This window comes from Haplochromis burtoni, unplaced genomic scaffold, assembly GCF_018398535.1.
Source record: "Haplochromis burtoni strain Fernald_Lab_line unplaced genomic scaffold, NCSU_Asbu1 Contig_106, whole genome shotgun sequence".
In the NCBI taxonomy this organism is placed as follows: domain Eukaryota; kingdom Metazoa; phylum Chordata; class Actinopteri; order Cichliformes; family Cichlidae; genus Haplochromis; species Haplochromis burtoni.
Window position 1 is genome coordinate 522,660 of NW_024582467.1, and position 21,917 is coordinate 544,576.

General features: G+C 39.5%; 1 protein-coding gene across 3 annotated transcripts in view; it reads left to right on the top strand.

Moving 5' to 3' along the window:
• The first annotated feature begins 5,580 nt into the window (after positions 1-5,580).
• atrnl1a (attractin-like 1a) overlaps positions 5,581-21,917 on the top strand; it is a 312,323-nt gene continuing 295,986 nt past the window's right edge. For 2 of the 3 annotated variants that reach the window (XM_005935428.3, XM_005935430.3), the window contains exons 1-2: positions 5,582-6,184; positions 6,268-6,551. In XM_005935428.3, coding sequence (XP_005935490.1) covers positions 6,307-6,551 — 245 coding nt within the window. In that variant the 5' untranslated portion in view covers positions 5,582-6,184; positions 6,268-6,306. Of the gene's footprint in view, positions 6,185-6,267; positions 6,552-21,917 lie in introns of all 3 variants that reach the window. The other variant, XM_005935431.3, reaches the window with a different exon arrangement.

Here is a 21,917-nt window from a genome sequence, read left to right on the forward strand (position 1 = left end):
GTATGTCAGCAGCAGAAGCATCAGCAGCAGCAAGGTGCTCTGTGAAGAGCAGGAGGTAGTGCTGCGTGTCCCAGGAGGGGTGTAGAAAGGGAAAAACCAGCCTGCAATAAAACAGCTGTTTCCGCAAGAAATGGCTGGCTGCCGGAATACCTGCTCCGCTCAGATAAAACCAAGTCCAAATAAGAGTTCTTTCTAAGCCAAATGTACTCTTTACATACCCGAAGGCACTAGAAATGAATTTGAATGTTCTTTTTTGGGGTTTTTTTTTTTAAAGTAGGCTGTTAAAATCATTTAATGTTGTTGATTAATGTGCCTAGTGTGAAGTAACAAACCCATATAAAATCAGTCCCAATCATATGCAGCTGATGGATCTTTTACACTGTAAGATATACTCGGTGTTTTTGCTGAACACTGCAGGCTTTCATTTATCTTTTTCAGAGAGTCATCTTCTTCTTTTTTTTTTTCTTCTTCTTCTTCATTTTAAAATTTCCTAAATCAGTGAACACCAAAGTTTGGATGCTTGGTGTGCGGATCTGTTCCTAACCTCAACTAAACAGTTTCAGCTCTTGAGGTAAGTATCACTCATGTGAATGTTGCTCCTGAATGGCTTATGGGGATCATAGGAAATAAGAAAAAAAGCTCCAGAAAAACATCTAAATTGATGTTTGCAAGCTGTTCTGGTGCGATAACGTCACCAGCTGTCTTATGTGTCAACTTACGGTAATTATCATTTAGGTTTAAGACATTTTTGCACCGAGTAAGGTTCTCAGACTCAGCGATTTCTTCTGAGCTCACTGTCTTAGAGGTTGCTCTATTTACATTTCCAAGTAATATTTCATCAGTTATATTTGTATTAATGATATTTGTAAATGTCATCATGTAAGGTTGTGTTACATTGGTGCTAATTTAAGCTTTTGACCTAACAGAGATTTATTTATAAGTGAGTAGTCAAGGATGTAAAATGTGTGTTTTTGTTGTAGCCTTTACTCCTGGCCTATACTTTCTTATAGACACCTGCCACCACCAGTATGTGTGAGTGTAATGGTAACAGTACTCACCTATGAAACTAGGGCGTGTGCACCTGTAGGTAGTAGGTCCATATAGTGTGTTTTAGACCCTTTCAAGAAGACAGAAGTAATATTATGTGAATGACTTATTTGTAATAGCTGAAGTCCGTGTGTGCTTTTTGATCTTTGACAGTTGCTCCTTGTCTTGTTCGAGCATCATCATGGTGTCAGTCAGCAAAATGTTTGTACTACACAGTCCCCGTGTGGTTTAATGTTACACAGGTGAACGCTGATACTGGACCATAAGTAATGCATCACAAGAAGCATCATGATCACCCTCTGATAAAATAAATTGGTCACATCAGTGTTACAAGAACTTAATGTCATAAAAAGGATCTTTTTTAACCAAGCTATGATATTTTCTTTGATATACCCAAACTTAAAAAAGCAGCAAGTGAAAATCAAAGCAACACTGAGTGAAAGCAAAACTTAACTGTGGTCACAGATGAAGCTTGAACTCCAGTTCATGGTTGAAAGTCGGGTGTGTTCGTGCCACCTTCCTCCGTGGTCACATTTCTAATGTGAAAACATTTCTTTTTGTTGCTTCAGGAATGCTAAAAGAAATCAGAGCAGCAAATCTGGTGATCTTTCAGGTGGGAGACTTATTTAATTTAAAGCGGCTTTCTTTTTTATTTTGGCTACTTGGGGGAACGATTAACTCTTGTTCTGAGTAGTTTTGTAAAGAAACTATTTTCTGTGTATCAAACTACACCTGCAGTTACTATGGAGGTTGTAGACACCCCTGTTGCTCTGGTCAGCTAGCTTGCTGTATACTTGTTGATGTAGATGTTGACATTAGACTGTATGGTCATATACAATAACCTATGGCTACAAAAAAGTCACACAGACTAGTGCTAAAGCCAACAACAGTAGCCCACAATCACATTGGTCAAGGTCAAATTTATTTATATTGCACATTTCAAACAGCTGATGCTGCACAAAGTGCTTAACAATGTAAAATGGCATTAAAAAGCAACAATGTAATACAATAACAACAATAAAAAACAATAATAGGACAATAAAAGAATTAAAACACTAACTAAAACTAATTCAAATAAGACCAAAATGCTTGGGTCATAGTGTGTTAAAAGCCATGGCATAGAAATGTGTCTTTAGTAATGATTTAAATTGCTCAAGTGTTTGTGCAGATCTAATATTTAAGGGGAGACTATTCCAAAGTCTGGGACCTGCCACAGAGAAGGATCTATCACCACGGGATTTGAGATAAGTCCGTGGGATGGACAACATTAGTTTTGAGCTAGACCTCATGGTTTTACCTGGAGCATAGGCAGAGAGGAGCTCAGACAGGTAAGGAGGGGCTCGGGCATTAAGTGACTTAAAAACAAAAAGTAAAAGTTTAAATTGGATCCTGTAGGAGACAGGAAGCCAGTGTAAAGAAGCTAAAACTGAGGTTATATGCTCTCTCCGTTTGGTACCAGTTAGCAGGCAAGCAGCTGAATTTTGAAGACGATGGATGATGGCCTGATCTAGACCATAATACAATGAATTGCAGTAGTCTAATCTGCAAGTAAGGAAAAGGTGAATAACACGCTCAAAGACGTTACCTGGGAGGTATGGCTTTACCTTGGCTAGCTGTCTTAACTGAAAAAAGCAGGTGAGCAAAACATTGGTGACATAGGGTGGCCATGCTTTGCACGAGGTATGATCAAAACGTCCAGGTCCATAAAAATATCTACTTAATTCTGGCCAGTCTTATCTTTAGAGCTCTCATTGTAAGTGCTGTTATGTCTCTGTGCGTCTGTGTTGGATCTCCCTCATTGTGTCAGAAGACCAACTCTTCAACTTGTTTTTTTTTTTATTTTTGGGACGTGGGTGAAGCTGAAGGGAGGAAGATCTGGGGTACAGCTGGTGAAAGAAGAATGTGCTGGTGTGACCCACTCCTGAGCTGTTGCAGCATGACCTGAATCTCATCACCAGCCGTGATCCTTTCACATGAAATTCAGGTCAGTTTGATACACTTGCTCTCTGCACAAGTTAGAAGTTTATGGTGAAATCGCTGAGCACACAGTATAAGTGGTCACAAAGGGACTTCTCTGCTAAAAACAGCTGAGAGAAGCTGTCTGTACATGCCTGAAAAGACTTGGAACTGAATTACAGCCAAATTTTAATCAGGCAGGGTTTTTGACGTTTATTAACCTGCTGGTAAAATCTATATTCTCCACTAATTATTAAGAGTAATTTATGACCGTTTACGAGCTCTGTAGATGTTCCTGTTCCATCATCTGCTGACTGCTAACTTTGCCTGACTGTTTGTTGTGCAGGAAGGACAGTGTGCAGTGGATTTATCAGAGCTTGTATTAAATAGTTACATATTCCTGCTGAAAACAGCTTTTTGGTGAGGGCAGTGAGATCGAACCTTGCAGCAAATAAGCTGTAAACCCCAAAACTTCAAGATCAAAGATACTCACAAAGCAGCACAGTTAGTAATAATTTGGAGTCCTTTTTTGTATTACACACCTGAACACAGAATACCCGTAGCTTTTATGTATTAGTATAATTTAGCCAATAAATGCATTTTTGGCAAATTTTGTCCGTGCCTTTTTGTAGCTTGGAAGAAATTTGGATACAAATAACTCACTGCAGTGTTGAGACTCACCTTGTTAAACACCAGGTGTCTACACACATATGTAACTGCTGTAACCAATATCTCAAGTTGAAACAGTGTTATTCTCTTCATCACACTGTGGCAGAGTAATATCTTGCTTTAGATGTTTCGGTTTGAGGATTATCGTCTTTTGGCTTGCTGCATGGTTTTTGTGAGCCCTCGGGGAACGCAGATGCAAATCTTGGCTTTGTTTTTCAAAAGCACCGCTTGGCTCTAAAGAACATCTTTGTGTCTTTAAAGCCTTGAGATGGAGTTATAAATCAGGCAGACAGTTTGGGGAATTAGGCCTCCGTTGTGTCAGTCCGGTTTTAATGTTGCTGTCATATCTGTCTTTGAATCGACTCAGATGCATCCAAATGTGTCCAACCAATGCACCGAGAACTTAGGTGGAAAGAAAGAGGTTAGTTTCTTATTTGAAAGCATCTTTTCTCAGCTGTAGATATTTTGCACTTTAAATCAACACTGATTGATCTCTCTTGTGGGGATAGGTTAATTGGATAATCCAAATTGTCACTAGGTGTAAATGTGCGAGTGAATGTGAGTGTGAATGGTTGTCTGTCCCTGTGTGAGACTGGCGACCTGTCCAGGGTGTACCCCGCCTCTCGCCCTATGACAGCTGGGATAGGCTCCAGCGTCCCCCGCGACCCTGAAAAGGATAAGCGGAAGCGAATGGATGGATGGATGGAAGCGAATGGGTGGATGATTGATCTCTGAAATAGAAGGACAGACTGTAGGATTACACATCTTTTACTGTTTCCAGCTGGTTTTGAAATGTACGATACATAGATAATAACTATTTGAGTAATAAAGTGTACCAGTGATTGCTAGAATGAATTCGGTGGGGGTTGTTATGCTGTCTCCAATTTGTCTCGGGGCAATTGTTCTAGAAAAAAATTACCATTTGGCTGCAGTTTTATTAGCGATCATTCCCCGCGGTTACCCTTTCTCATGATAAGTTTCTGTGAAGGCGCGAGTGTGTGCGTGCGTGAAAAACTTCTGTCGAAAATGAGTAACAAAATTGGATTTTGACATTATGGTTGAATTTACTCAGCCTTGAAAAACTAAACAGCCAGTGTTGGATTTTGCTGAAAAGAATTAAGAGCTTCTTTGAGTAACCAGAAAATTAGCTATTTTTTTTTCATCAAAGACACAAGAAATAATAGAAAGACAATCATATGGATAACAGACTTTCAGCCTCACTGGGTAATGCTGTGGGTGATAACGTGTCCTTTACAAGGCATGCATTTTGTTTTGACATAAGCATCATACAGCATATACATTAGCGGTCTATACAGTGTGCATGAATATCCTTGGTGGCCTAATTACTGGATATCAAGGTCATTCTGCATGATGTCCAGGGCCAAAAAGGTCCACATTCACAACACTTCTTCTAGATTTGCTGGGGGAATATCAGGAGACAGCTGGCGGTCAGGAAAATGCAGAAAGATGGTGGGTTTTCCCTGTTTTCCTCCAAAACATGTGCAGTTTTTGTTTTACTGGCGAAGTTTGCTGTAGTTGCAGATAGCCAAAGATCTCAGTGATCAGTGACACTGAAAAAAAGCTACAAGAATTAAGTTTCTAAATGGAAGAAAGAAAAATAATTAAAATAAATGTAAAGGAACTCCTATACCCGATTACTTACAGTACAGCACATGGTGCATTATTTTTGACTTGGAAATACAATAACTCTCTCTCTCACCATCTCTGTATAGATTTAGGTAAGGAAAGTAGTGTAGGTATGCATGCCATCGGGATAATTATTGTAAAAGGAAAATATTTCTTCTGTGCGCAAAATGTCTTTCTTCATTCTTCCTTCTTTCATTGTTCGTCTCGAACATGCACTTCAGGTGTAGAAACGCGCTGAGATAGTCGGTGTTGCAGACGAATGTCACCGGCTTTGTCTCTGCTGCATGCCGTTTAAAGGGAACTGCCCCTTTAACCGCGTGGCCGTACTGCTCATGCTCGGGGCTTTGTGCTGGAGTTTCCCCCTGTCAGAAACCAGCTGTGTGGACTGAAGAGCGAGAGCAGCAGGCAGGAGAAAGAAGCAGAAGAAGCGACGATCCGGGGGGAGCTGCGGCTGTCGCATCCTCGAAGGAGAACAAACCCGGGCAGAGGGGAGGGCGCGTCTTTGTCTGGGAACACATCCAGCAGGAGAGAAGCGCACGGTCGTCTGAGCTCCGTGGTTTGATTTTATCTCCTGGATTACAGCTTTTCCCCGCTGAGAGAGCATCATCCGGTCACGATCGCTTGTATTCATTGGAAACTGCACACTGGAAGTTATCTGGAAGAGTTGCTTGGACGCGCGTAAGGGGGCTTTCGATGTGAAAGTGGATGAATACGAGAGGAAATGCGTTCACGGGCTTTTTAACGTCGGAGCAGTTTCCATCAAAGTTTCACCTCTTTGTCCCGTCCCGCAGCTTCTCTCCTGCAGCTCGGCATGTTCTGACAGCGTAACTGCTGTTTTCCTGCGCCTTTCCCACAGGCGTCACAGGTAAGCTGCTTGAGCCAAGTGACACCTCAGCTCATGACAACACATCACCTCACAGCCTAACGTGACGGCTCGCTTTCTCTCAGCTTGCAGCCTCCGAAAAAACAAGTCTACCCGCGTCCATCATGGTCCTTGTTAGCGGGACACGTCTGCTCACCTGGACCAGGTCTTCACAGAGCAGGTCCCGGGAAGTGTTGAAAATATACCTGGGAATACTGATGATGCTTCATCTCGTGGTCCACGCGGAAGCCTCCTCGGTGTCCAAGTCTTGTGATAAAAGCTGTTTTTCAGGGAAGTGTATCAACGGGACCTGCGTGTGTGACCACGGCTGGGTCGGGGATCAGTGCCAGCACTGTCAGGGAAGATTCAAGTAAGTTGGTCGACAGCTTGCGTGAATTTACAGTTCAAATCGTACCTGTTGTACTGTTTCTCATATCACTGTTGTGGTGATCAAAGGCCAAAACATGCAGGGTCTAAACTCTGCTAATGGTTACTACATCTTCTTTTCTTTGTAATATTAGTTAATCCCCGAAGAGTGAGATTAGTTAAGTGTAAAATGTTCACCTGCGTTTAAACCCAAGCACTGTGGATGATACTTGGCTCTATTGTCAGAGTGTATGAGGGTACATTAATGCCACAGCAAAACAAAGACTGAGCACCCTGATATTATGCATTCATATTTTATGTAAAAAATTGGTAGAAGTTGGTAGACAGGAATATTAAATGTAATCTACAATAGTAAGCCATGGTTATGCATGAGTGTAATGTACTGCACAGCTTTGTTTGGTTTGGTTGGCTACATGAGTGTAAACATATTTCTAAAAGGAGGACATTAAGTTTTAAAGCCCAGAAATCAGACTGGTCACTGCTTTAGAGCTGCTGGCACGAGTCTCATACAGCTGGCATCAACCAAGTGATTCAGTGATGCCTTGCCTGTGATGTTTTCTGAGACAAATTTGATTTGGTTGCAAAGCTGAATTTTGAGTGAGTTTGAGTAGTAAGTGAAAAAGTAAGAAGCGACCATACTTCTTGAGAAAACTTAAAGCTGACTTAAGACGTTAAGTTCTGATTAACATCTCCAGAGAGTCTGAACGGGTTCTGCTAAAATATTTATAAAGACACAAGCCTGACCCGAAAAAAAAGGAAGAGAAGAAAAGAATAGGCATTGTTTTGTAGAAGCACTAATTAGTACAAACCACTGTCACCTGCTCAGCCACAGGCAGGAGAAGATGGTACAACCACAGAATACAGTGCTAGTGTGTACTCTAGAAAGGATTGCAGCAACAGTTAAGTTTAATAATACATCTGAGTGGGGACATACGTGTCTGCGTGCATGTGTGCAAAAAGACAGTATGCAATAATTTCAAATATGGTTCATACGGACCACATGTTTTTTTTTTTGTGTCACTTGCCCAGAACTGGCACCAGAGTAGGTCCCTGGTACACCTGTCTCAGCGGGCTGACTTGATCATTTGATCTCTTCATCTTCATACATGTTCTGAATTGTTCTTAGTCTGGTTTCATTGGGAAACCGTTACCGGAGAAAAGGTGGAGATTCAGAGAGGGTAAAGAAATTCCAGCCCCACAACTCATTCAGTATTATATATAGATATGAAAACATCCCTTCTGAGAATTTTAGGCGTAGAAACATAATCTGTACCACTGTATTTCATAGCACATTATCTTTTAATGCATTAAAGATGTAGTAGTAGTAGACTGCAACTGATTTTTTATTTTATTTTAATCTTATGCTGCATCTATGTTCAGCAAAAAGTTTTTAAAGGTACAGGCAATGGGACATGCATATTTTGTCATTAAAATCCCTTTTAGTATTGCACGTAATGACACGTCTAATAAGTGGAGCCAAGTGAAGAATGACACTTGGAAGGGAAATTACACAGCAAAGAGCAGATACTGGGGGGAAAAGTCAGTCCACCCACTGCCTGTTCAACTGGTTTATTCCCTCTTGACTTTTATAGCAATATGGAAGCCCCACATCACATATGCATGATGATAAAAGTGAAACATTTTATATGAAAACAATGTGTTTGCTGTTTATAAAAGCACACTAGTATGATGTCTAGGTCAGGTTAGGCCGGAATTGCTCTGCAACATGCTTCCAGCTACAGAACATTATTCTGATAAGCCTTCCTGGGGAGTTTGTGTATGTGACAAAGAGGCAACTTAATCAAATGTTAGATTAAAAGTCTTCTATAAAGGAGGTGTTTCATGCTTGACTTAGAAAAACTGCTTTAGGTATCATAAAAAAAACAAAAAACTTGGAACAGATATCCCCCTCTCTCTGCCTGGAGAGCAGCTTAAATGGTCAGATCCCCTCTCCCTCCTTGCTCTGTGGCAATATTCACCCCTCATATGGTCCTGAAGAAACAAGCATACCGGTCACCTGCAGCCTGCTCTGTTGAGTATGGATGAAGAAATGGCAGGATATCAGTCTGGTATTTTCTCTCTAGAGGACAGTATCGATTCCTCAATCAATACGAATGTTGCAAGACAAAACTGCAGGGATGAGCTTTTCTTCTTAGCATCCGCTTGATATCATTCACTAATACAGAGTGCTTCTTATATACAAGCAATGGGAAATGATGGGAGTGCTCGATTAAAAAGGTAGAACAGCTGTGCCATCAAATTGCCCAATGAAGTGAAAGCGTATCATTGATGATAGTTCTGAGCTATCAGTCTACAGCATGTTTAACCCTTACATGACCACTTTACAAGTATACAACTAATAAGGGCTTGCTAAGCAGAGGCTTACGGTGTCAGGAGGTCCCTGCAGCAGATTGCATCTGTTTGGACTGTTTACATTTCTTGTTTGAATGTTTATCAGCTTGCTACAAAGGTCACTGAAAGACAAGAAAGGGACTCAAATGAGTACAGAGAGACTGACATGACCATAAAGAAAGAAATAATGATTGTAGAGAGACACGAGCTCACTACAAAAGGGTGCAAAAAAGAAAATAGATGAAAATAATAAATGACCAGAAAGAGATAGTTAAAAACGATACAAAGAAAAGACAGCTAAAGTGACCACCAACAAAGAGAACGGTTTACAACAAAAGAGCAAACACAAATAGCATAAATTGGGATTTGCAGGCAATAAAGACACAGATGAAAATGGCCCACTCGCTATATCCTAAATGACCGTAGACCACAGGGAGACCTAAATAACCACAAGGAAAGACAGATTTATCGCACGGAGACCCTAACTCATGAAAAATATGAAAGAAATGCAAAGAGATGAAAATGATGGATGTTTTTTTTCCATTAGGAAGAAGCCGTGAAGCGAGACTTTTAAACACGGCACGTCTTAAATGAAGGTGGTGGCATTAACCGATAAACACACTGAAGATGGTGATTTAATGGCATAGGAGGTTGTTACATATAATGGGGACACAACTATGTGGGAAGTGACATGCGGGGAAAAATTGCCTGCATCTCAGGCTTTATACGGCATTTATTCTACTGCCAAGTGGCGATAAAAAGTGCCTACTGTGGCTCTCTTTATCCTGTTGCAGGTATGGGCTTAATTAGAGTTGCTTTGCATGACTGACAGTTCAAAAATAATCCTTATCTATGTTTGACCCTAAGTTCATCCACTGTATGAAACAAGCTGTTCTTTGCTCCTTTCGCACTCTCTTTTAGTCAACTTTGGCTGCCCCTTGCAAACAAAGTTTAAATGGCAGGTGAATAGCTTACAGTCAGTGATATAACCACATTAGGGATATCCTCTCTCACTGATCTTATACAGAAGCTAGAGTAGAATAAAAATTGTCTGAACACTGAGCTCAGACATTTGGCATCAATTTGCACATATCCTAAAATAATTATATGAAACTTCAGCCATGTTTGATAGAAGCATCCACCAGTGTAGCAGGTTATGCATGACAGAAAACAGGAGAGAACAAAATAAGATCTTTTCATGATACACATCTGATGTCAGAAAAGGATTAAAATGACCATGAAGTCTTGATGTTACTGGAGCGGTGGGGGAGTGGGGTACATTTACAGGCCTATGCCTGGGCGACACTGACTCAGGCTGCTCAAGATGTGACTGTTGAGTGACCTTTGACAACAAGTTTCTAAACATTATAATCTTCCCATCCTACTCGTATTAATGTCTAAAATAAAAATGGATGGATGGATTTCAAAACCTTCCTTTGACCACTAGAAGCAAGCCTCATTGTCATGCACTGTAATTAGCCCTGTGTATATATTCTACACATTGTACCTTAAAAATGGACCGATCCAGCACAATGGCACCTACTGTTTAGACTGTAGCTATTTTGTTCTATGTGTTTTTTGGAGTCAGAAGTATTTAAAGGATGGAGTGCTAATTGGAGTAAGGTGCAGCAAATGCTGCATCTGTAAAGCATATGGGTGCATATGGGTACACCTGCCAATTAGTGGGAAATAACAGATAATTAGTATCCCAGAGTTTCACTCTGAGACTGGAGCACAGACGTCATATTGTCACATACTTCCAAGGGATCCAGTTAGTTATGGAGATGAAGTCTAGCAGACAGCAACATACTTGCCAGGACTCTAACTTTAAACCTCACCAGTATCCAAATGAAAGAGTTTAGTTCTTATGAATAGGGAAAAATGTATCAGGGTGTAAAAATGTTTATTTCAACAGTTATGGAAAAATAACTATTGAAACATTTTAACGTGGGAATCTATGGAAATTTAAAGTGGCTATTTGAGGAACTGCAGTTTTCAGTATTTCGACATTATCTTCATTTTCCAGCCTTGGAGGTTTTGCATGGAAATATAAAAAGATATTTTAAAAAAATACTTCTAATTTTAATTTGTAAAGTGAAAATGTGTCTTTATGTTAAAGTTTGCATTTCTAAATCATCTAATAATGGAGCAGAAAGACACTGGAGGTTGCTTCCTGGTATTATGAACAAGCTGTGGATAAGTTTCCTTGTAAACAACCTGTATTACAGGAATGCTCTCTCTAAACAGTTGTATTATCTAATAAAATTCACTGTTTCATCAGCTGCATCTAATAGTGAGGACAGACTTAAGGGATCTGTGCTGGTCTGCTTTGAAAATGCTCTATAAAGCTAAAGCTTTACTGGCCATTGGATTGCAGTTGGATCACACACACACACACACACACACACACACACACACACACACACACACACACACACACACACACACACACACACACACTGTAGTGTGCCACATAGATAAATCCAATAAAGGAGAAATAGGGAGACAGCTCTGCTTGTCTATTGATTTAAGGCATATGTGTTCTGTTTGGTCTTATTGGTTCACAGTATCACTCTTTGTTTTCAAAAGGTATTTTCTCTCTTTATTTTTTTCGGCTCTCGTGTTGTTTTTCTTTTGATACAAACTAGATAGCATCTTTTCCCCCACCTACAGCACACAAAAGCATACTTAAAGAAGTCATCAGCCATCAAAACGCTTAACTTTAAAATCCAATTTTCTTTGATGAAATGGTTTTTATAACATTTCACAGCACTACAGTTTCCAGTATATTTTAAGTTTGTGAAGCTTTATAACATCTTTAAACACATTGTGTTTTCTTTTGTGTTGGTTTGCAGTAATCTATTTCTGTCAGAGCTTTCTATCACAGTGAAAGAACTCATCAAAGATCTATCCAAGTCAACATGGTAAAATTGTTGGCCAATCCTTAAGCTCTTATTTTGAAAGTTCAGTTCAAAGTTCACTAACAACCTAATAGGTCCAGTCGCCACCCTCTAGTAATTTCCTACAGCTTGATCAGATTGCTCTTCTTGTGGTTCTCAGTAACATTCTGCTGTCTTGAATCTGTGATCTTCATGTCGTACTCATTCTTGTTCTGCTCTGGAGATCGGCTGTAAACTGGAGGGTGACTCAAAACAGAACCCACAATAGTTGGAGAGCTGGTGCTACTACACTGAGTTCAAAGAGGCACCCAAGCAGAATGGGGAAATACTGCTCAGCTGCTCTCCAAGGTAAAAGAAACTATGTTTAACATCCATTTTCACAAGTGCTGGATCTAAGGTGTAGTGGTTTAGAAATGTTTGCCTTACATTAAAAAAAGATACCTGGTTTGAGACACAAACCAGCCTCTGAGCGTCACAAGCTAGTGCACTCCCAGTGTCTCTCCCAAGCCTGGGTAAACTGGAGGGTTGGGGCAAGCAGGGCATTTGGCATAAATGGTTACAGTCCCCATTGGGAAATAAAGCCACAGCTGAAAGTACTTATCTTTCACAAGTTGTCCTTGTGTCCTTCTGTTAAACTGAAACATACTCTTTCTTTTTATTTCTGTGTTGGCCTGTATCTACTGTTCTACTGTTTGGTGTGGGTATTGCTATTTATGTATTTACTTGGTTGACATCAGCTGCAGGACTGCATGCTTGCCTTGTACTATCCCTCCTCCCCACTCTCCTGCTGGACTGTGTACACCTTGCCTTGCATATCAGTTTATGTTAGCTGCTCTCTTGCACTTGCTCACTTTCTCTTTTATGCACTCTTGAAGCTCAGCTGGGGAAGCGTTGACACACTGTCCTCTAACATATTTGGTAATTAATTAACAAAATTATTTTTTACAGAGGTAGCAGATCCCTGGTCAGACACTGGTAACGATCACACTACAGACAGACTCCTATGGTGCATGATTTGCTTAACTGTGCAGTTATCACACTAGTTGAACAAACTGATCTTTGGGGGACAACTGTGCCCAGAAACATTATAGAAATCACTAAAGAACTACAAAATAGTCTCTTCTAGTAAATGCAGAGGTCGTCATCCTCCTTATGTTAACTTTGGAAGCACTTCCTGTAGTTTAGCACCAAACCTCAATATCTCCATAACTTCAAATAAAGTATAAGAATAAAGGTTAGCAGACTCATCCATCCACACCAGGAAACTCTTGCTTACGTTAACACAGTTCAGAAAAGTAGCCCTACAAACAAACAACCACATTGTATTCGATAATTCCATAGTTTTGAAAACAACTTAAATTTCGGTGATGAAAGCCGAGTGTACGATGTCCAAATCAAGCGCTTTGCTTGTGTATTCATCTTTCATAGCTCCTGTCAGCAACCTTTCTATTGGAAACATTTGAAAAACAACCCATGCTTATTTTTGTAATGTTTTCAGCACTGTTCAAATGGCAAATTGAAGAGTCTCCTTAAGTCAAGTGCACAATCAGTATGAGTAAATCATAAATCACAAAGGAGAACTATGCAGCAATGAAAGAGTACTCTCAATAGAAGGATTTCTTCAAACTAAATATGTTACCTGTTTGTCCTCAATTAACCTCATGGTTAGAAGGAAGAGGCGGTGAAACACTTGTAGACCTGCGTAACAGTGGCATCTGGCAGTTTCACCAGCAAACTGTCTGATGCAGCACATCAAAGTAAATCTTCTTGCCCAAGGTTTTGCTAGAATAAACTGCTGCATTAATCTTGCTTTGTCTCTTGAAAGTTAAGTGAAAAATGAATTCACACTGATCAAACATTTTCAAGCCATTATCTCCCAACAGAGATGTAACAGGGAGGTCTGAAAGGAGATGCTGATGGTACTAATTGATAGAGAGGAGGGGAAAAAAACATAATGCTGCTGCTGTTGAGCCAGATGGAGCGAACTCAGTCAGTTTATCAGGCTTGGTGTGATAAGTACAGCATGCTTCGCTCCAAATTTAGACAGCAGCCGATCAGATGACAATACAATATTGCAGTTATATTTAGTGAAAATATACATGCAGAAAATGCTATTTTTATTTCTATAAAAATGATTATAGCTTTAGATTAAAACCCTCCACTTCATGTCTGATTTAATCTGTCAACTAATACTGTGAGCGCAGTTTTGATATTATAGTGGCACCAAAATCCTATTACGTGATGCTGGAATCCATTATGGTCCCTGTTCAGCTCTGCACATCACATCTGTGTGCAGCAGTATGAATATCATGAATATCATTTCCCTTGTTGGTTTAGAAGTTTGGCCTAACAGAGTTAAATCCATAGAAGTGATAAATGAGAATTTAAATCATGATCATGGGAATTTGTTCAGTCTGAACATGACATGAAATCTTGTTGCCAAGTCGGAACAACGTAGGATCTGTTGCCAAAAATAACTGTTAACTATTTGAAGATACTTTACCTTCTAATAAGTTGATGACTCATTCTTCTGTATAGAGTAAATTGGATTCAGGACACATCCATTGCAAAAGTAAAATATGTACCTTAGCAAAAAACAGTCTTTTATTTAATATGAATTAATCAGCAAACATTGACCTATACTAACTTTGAAAATAAATCTCCACCACAGTAGAAAAGCTGAAAAATTAAGGGATTCTACATACCATATGTAGAAATGTGTTATTAAGGAGCTTTTTGTGTTTCTAACTTATGGTGTTAGACTCATGGGGTGGTTGTAGCTCAGGCGGTAGAGCAGGTCTTCCACTGATTGGAAGGTTGGTGGTTCGATTCCTGGCTTCCCCCTAGTCTGCGTGCCAAATATCCTTGGGCAATATACTAACCCCTTGTTGCTCTCCGATGCATCCATCGGAGTGTAAATGTGTGACTGTTAGATAGACAGAACAGATTAGAAAAAGTGATTGAGTGAATGAATTAGTTGTAAAAAGAGCTTTGAGTGCTCAGAGTAGAAAAGTGCTATAAAAGACCTAGTCCATTTACTATTTACTTATATTGGGAGATAAAAAAAACGAGATAAATGTAGCCACTATCATGTGACTTATTATTTTGTGATTTTAAAACTATGAACGTTATTGTTATTTTTATTATTATTATTATTATTATTATTATTATTATTATTAGTAGTAGTAGTAGTAGTAGTAGTAGTAGTAGTAGTAGTAGTAGTAGTAGTAGTGGTAGTAGTAGTAGTAATTGGTATCAGAGCAATCATCTTGAGTTATTAGCTAATGCTAGCTTGGCTAGCAAGGTGTATCCATGGACTGATGACGTAGCTCGAGTACTGACTCCTTCTTGGTCTGTCAGTACAGCTGAGTGCAGAAAAGTCATTGCTGTAAAACCACAAATGTGGTTGAGAGTTCCAGTTTATAAAATTAGCTGAGGTGATGCCTGGCAGACAGTTAGTGGCTAAAGCTACTCATGTCAGGAACTGTCTACCATTCAAAAGCAGCCTTATCCTTATTAACTCTTTTTCACCCAAGTATCAGACAGACTGCCTGGACCTATGTTGTAATTTTGGCTGTAAAATTTCAAGATAATTCTCATCTTTTCTGAACCATTTCAGTTTTCTCTCTAGCCCAAAACGGTTGAGGAGTTATGGAAATATAAGCACACATGGTAACATCTATGCCCAGCTGATTCCTCTGTTTGTGTGTTAAGTGAGCAGTACCTTTTGAATGGTTTGTGCTATTGTAATACAACAACTATCCTTATAAAGCACGTCTCTTTTCTTCTCTTCTTTCTGAAACTATTTGAGTTTTTCTGTAGCACAAACGGTAACAGAGTTACGGTCGTTAAAGAGTGCCCGTAAAATTGGCCCACTGTCAGGCTGATGGTAAAAAGAGTTAATGTTTCATGTCTTAAAACAACTGAAGTGGCTGATTGGTTAATACCATAAAAAGAAAAAAAATCTACCAGTTATCAGCTGTTACTAGGAAGGAAGAAATGAGCCTTTAGAGAACAAAAAAAGGTTTCCTACCAGACTGTAACCATGTTAATTTGTGCTTTAATGGGAGTCTGTTGTAATTGACTTACTTTTCGAAACAACCCCAAGTGGCTATTACTGTGTTTTGTTTTGTTTTTTCTTGGTATTTTAGGTACATCTTTTTTAGGCCATGAGGTTGTGGAGCTTGAGTCCAATCCAGATTGTTGTAGATTGTGAAATAGAACAGCACGGCTTATTTGAGCTGCAGTGTAGAGAATGCAGAGCTACATTATTTATGGCCAGTTTAACCATTATCACACAAGACGCCTCTATATGAGGATCAGGATTTAACTGTTAAAAACTAAAACAAATGTCCCTTTTAAATAAAATTGTAGAGAAGTTGTAGAAATTTTAACGTCTTAAAAAATGCCAACAACACGATGTTTAAGTGCATTAAAAATATTTTGCAGATTAAAATTCCCAATTGGGTATCATCATCTCACTTAAAATAACAGTATCTATTGTGTTTATAATACCGTACCTGTATAGTTATTGTTTTCTGTAAATTAAGTATATTAAAAATATGTTATATTACATTTTCTTGAATATCCTGAAAGTGATAAAATGAACACTGTGGCTTGAAGTTTAACACTTTATTTTATAGTTTGGTAAGTACCGAAATATTCAACTTAAAAAAAACCCCCACACACACACAAAAAAATAAACAACAAAAGAAAAAGTAAAAATGTTCTATAACTACCAGTAGCTTGCAAGAATTTCAGTTCAAGAAAACTCCAAAATATTTACTGCAGTTACATCTCAATCCTGCCAGTCTCGATTTATCAGAGCATTTATACCCGCCATCAGATTTTCTGTTTTTTGTTTTGTTGTAAGCCTCTTTAGTGAATTTGACCTGAGGATGAACGTTATCGAGAACACAAAGTATAATATAAGAAAACATTTTGATTGCCTTAGGAGATGCATTTGATAACAATCATGGTCTTATTCTTAAAAAAAATATCTTAAAACACACTCATCATGTTTACAGTAAATTATAGCCACAAATATGCATAAATAGTCACAGTCGCAAAGGGAGTTCCAAATATAAATCCTGCTGGGAGAATGGAGCCATTCAAGGATGAAACAACCACACAAGTGTTTTAGTGAGAGACGTGCAGAGTGGAGACAGAATAGAGTGCTTTTTTTGCCATCAGAGTCATCATCTGCTGACATGGGCTTCAGTCCATGTGTGTATGTGTGTGATTATGTGTGTTTAAGCCTCTGGCAGTGTGGCGTAATGATGACACAGCTCGTCTACTGAAGATGCCACCGTTCTGTGCAGAGCTGTGGTTTGTTTGTGAGTGTGTGTTTGTGTTGGTGTGTGTCTATGACAAACCGTGCGTGGGAGGGAGGAGCATCACACTGCCATCTGTCCAGTGGGAGTTAATCCTGCTATGATGAGAGAGCGCAAGGGCATAACACACGCATGCACACACGCACGCGCAGCCGGATTGGCAGGTGTGTTACATGAATAATGTCCCCCATGTGGTCCTCCCTGAGGCCGTAGCAGTTTCTCAGAGATGAAGGTCCGTATTTATGACATCACAATAACAATGGAACAGTGGGCTCCACTAATACTCCATCTATAGATCCGACAGGACTAATTTAGGTTATTTTCAAGTAATTTTCCATCATTTGAAGAATTTAACATCAGTCATCTATCAGCAACCACATTAAAACAAGTAACGTGAATGTCACTGATCCAGGCATGTGCACCCCATTTAAGCATATGGGCTAGGCACATATGATTGGAGAGAAATTATAAGGCCCAATCATATCATTTCCTCTCTGTCACCTTGTTTTCAGTCCTGATTTAGTTACATGCAACTCCACATCATTAACTGTCCTTCTATTAAAAGTGAGTTTTTTTTCCTTCTGAGTGTCGCCAGTCTCTGCTATCAGGTTATTGTAATAATTTAGGATGTTTACCTTTCAATATAAGGGGGTGTGAGGTGATTGTTGTTGTACATTGGTGCTTTATTAATGAAACTGAATAGAAATGAACATGCCTTCATGAAGGCATGACACTGCCTTCTGTAATGCCACACTTCAAAATCTGCTCAGTGTGTCAACACATGAAAAAGAGCTGAAGGTACCGACCCCGATTCTCCAATCTTAAAATGTTAGACTAATTAAAACTCCACAAAATGCTATGAAATCAGCCTGATCTCTGGAGACACTGCCCCATAGAACAAGGTGGGAAGTGACTTAAACTGGCCAGAAGGAAGTGACTCCTCTGGTTGGAAAAAGAAGTATGATTGTTGGACTCTATAGTCAGCTTAATTTAAGACCTCAGTAAACACCCGATGACTTTATAGTCTGAATCTATTATTTTATTTTATACAACATGTTGTAAATTTTTGTTTTCATATCTCAAAGTCTTGCTTATGAGTGTGGGAACAGCAGAGTGGGAGATTGACGGAAAGATTGGTGTGGCATCTGCAGTGTTATGGACCATATACTCGTCTGTTATAGTGAAGAAAGAATTGAGCATGAAGGTCAGGTCATTGATTTACTGGTCAACCTACCAACCCAGTTAAGGTGGTTGCATCTGACTAGGATGCCTCCTGGATCCTTTCCTGATGAGTTTCTTTCTTTCTTTTTTTTTTTTTTAAATTTGTATCCTTCTTGGAGGAAGCTACAGGGTAGAAATGCTGGAGAGATTCCATATCTTAGCTGGCTTGGGAACAAACTGGTGACCTCCCAGAAGATTAGATTCAGTCATTAGGGAGACGGAAATCTGGGCACATCTGCTTAGACTGCTGTCCTAGACTTGGTCGAATATAGAGACATAAACCTGGATGTGCTTTAGGATGAGAAAACCTTTTGACTGACACGTTTTTTACTGTCTGAGCATGCAACGTTCCTCGGTTTCATAGTCAGGGTCACATTTGGTTTCAAAATTGGTGGAGACAGTTATCCAACTTAGGACAGCAAGACCCCCGCTATGCAAGGGAAGACCTCAGGTGATAATATCTGTCTTTCACCTACAGATTTTGCCCTACTACAAAACCCATTTTTGTGACTGTACAATGTGAAGTCAGTTACTTGTGGTTGTGAATTGATATATGCTACAATTCAGTGATTTCCTGTGGTTGGTATATTTGTAACTTGAACATCTTTGTAGTTTGGTCAATAGTCAGCTAAAACAAACAACAAGATCTGGTAAGATCCTCACTCTAAGCGTAATTTATGTTCCTTAGAATGTGTCTGTCTCAGTACATCTTACCGTTCACAAAGCAAGCAACGAGGGTTTTCATCCGCATCAGACATGCTCACGCTCAGTGCTTCAGAATTCCATCTATGTGTCGCTGGAAGTGGATGACGTTTGCATCTGCTAAATGTTGATTGGTTAACACTTGTTTCTACTTCATCTCTTTGTATGTTCTAACTTGCTGATGGACCAGCACAAGCAACAGCAGCCCACAGACTGGTTGTATCATATACTTTGTGCATTGCCTCCATTGACAACAGAGCTCTTAGCAGATAGATGGGTCATCCTCAGATTGGCAGCAAACTGCGAATGCGCTACCCTCACTAAATGGCAAGTTACACTTTAATAAAGGTGTTGACAGATTTAAAAGTAGTATGATAGTAAAATAGTTATCTCATGTGTATCCCAAAGGCCATATTTCCTCTAAGATGCAGTATGAAAATGATTTTGCAAATAAGACTCTTTTTTTTAAATTCAGTCCAATTAAAAAGAGGACAGCATAATAGAAACTTGAACTCATCAGCAGGAATGGTAGTAGAGCAAACATACTCAGCCTTTAGCTTCTTAGGCATTCGTAATGGCAAAATTTAGTGTCCTCATTGGGTAATTGGACAGAATGTTCATAGGAGTGACTTCTGGTGGAGTTTAAATCAGCTGATTTTCAGTGACATTTGGATTTGAATTTGATCAGTACTCATGGATAGCTTGCTGGATTTCCAGACGGTCTTTACTCCTGGCTTTCTGCTGCATTAGAGCTGAAAAGACATGTAAACAACTCACCCCAATCTTTATTTGTCATCTCAAGACATGTTTGTCACAAATATGTAGAACCTGGTGCGCTGTCTGTTCATTCATCTGTCACTTTCAAGTTCTTCCAGTGACAGGAAAAATTGATATAGCTTGCTGTTTAGCTGATAATTGATGTCATGGTCCCGGGACTTCTACCTGGTGTTTTGTGTTTTCCTGTATTTTTGCCATTTGCTGTTATTATGTTTTAGGTCCACTGCTTATTCTAAGGGTTCCTAGGTTATTCTGTTTAGATGTCATTTATTAGATTTCCCCTCGTGTCCTTACCCCCTGTGTCTCTGTCTCCCTCTGTGTATCGGTCAGTTTCCATGCCTCGTTTCTCCTCCTTGTGTTTTATCCCATGGTTTCCCAGCTCGTTTGGTCTGTGGTCTTCCCGTGTTCTCTCACTCCCTCCTATCTGCGTCTGTGTGTACTTCCTGTTTTACTTTGATAGTCTCCCGTCAGTATACGTCATGTTGTTTGCTCCTGCCCTGTCTTGTTATGATTATCAGTGTCAGCTGTGTTCCCATGTCCCTCGTTATCCTTCTGTGTATTTATGTCTGCGTCTCCCTCAGTTCCGTGTTGCATCCTCCCTCTTGGCTGTGTTTTTTTTCTCGTGCGCCTCCCCGTGTGATTAGTTTAGTAATTTCCCGGTTTAGTTTTGTATTGTTTGTATTGCCTTTTCCTCCGTTTTAGCAAATAAAGCTGATCTTTATTTGGTGAGTTTGCGCTTGGTTCCAATTCCTGCCTGCACACAGCTAGTTCATGAGAAATTGAATCAAAAATGGTAAATATCTAAGACTGACACCATATGTCTGGTCAGCTACTTTCTGTTAATGTGTGGGGAAACATGAACATTTTGTGTAAAAATTAGACTCTTAACAGATAATTGTCACTTTTTCTTCTGTCAACTAGAAGTCTTGTAGGCAACATTCAAACTGCAGTCCTGGGTGCACAGTTCAGGTTTATTGCTAACACACAAAGACTGTAGAAAACTGTTATACAGTCAGTGGTAACACCTGATACTTTTTCTCTAGGTGTTCACATTTTTGTTTTTTAAAATAAAGCCACAGTATTTAATTCCAGCGTGCACTGGTCACAGGCCTGAAAGCCGTCACATGAGTAATGCTATTGTACAGTAAAAAACACTGAGGCCACAGAAACCAACATTTACAGTTTTAGAGACGAGTCATTAGAAGATGCCATTAAAGCCAATAAACTTGCATGGATGATAAAGACATAAAATTATGGCTTTTCTATGGAGTGGTGTTTCTGGCTGCTAGAGCACAAACAAGTAAACTAATTGAGAGCTAAAAATAAAAGTGGTTTAGACTGAGCGTGTGATGCAAAAAGCAAAATGAGATCTGCATCTGAATTAGGATGATACACGGAAGTGGACAAAGTTAGATCTGAAAAGATTAGATATGATGTGATTTGTGCTGCTATTACTGTAATCATTTTTTAATAAAAGGAAGAGGCACCAGGAATCATGAGGCGCACCGTGCTGCTGCCGGAGTCTCTGTTTACGATCTCTGTGAGACCACTGTTGGTTTCCATGAGTCAGTTTTGTGTCATACTCTTTGCTGAATGGTCAACAGAGTTTGATTTGGGAAACAAAACATGTTCCTCTAAAGTCAGGAGCAGATTTTCCTACACGTATACCAACCAACTGTGTCTGTTACGCATCTAATAAGTACATACATACCGATTATAATGTTTCTGCGCAAGATTTATTATTGTGGGAAGCAGTCACATGAATTTATGACATAAGCTTGATTGTGTCCATCTTGAATTTTTACTGAAATACGACCAAGAACAGCTTTATTCCCCTGCTGAAACCCTTAGAAATAAATGGTGTGTGTATGTACGGTATGTGCCGTGTGTGTAGTTGCTTTAGAAATGCACACAGTGTGTTGATGATCCTGTGGGTCTCTGCTGACTCTGAAGTTATTTCCTGGCGGGGTGCATCTCTTTGGATTCAGACCTCTGTGTCCTTTCTGTTTTTTTTCTTCACTCTACCTGTTTTCATCTCTCCTTTAGTGCTCTCATTTTTGTCCA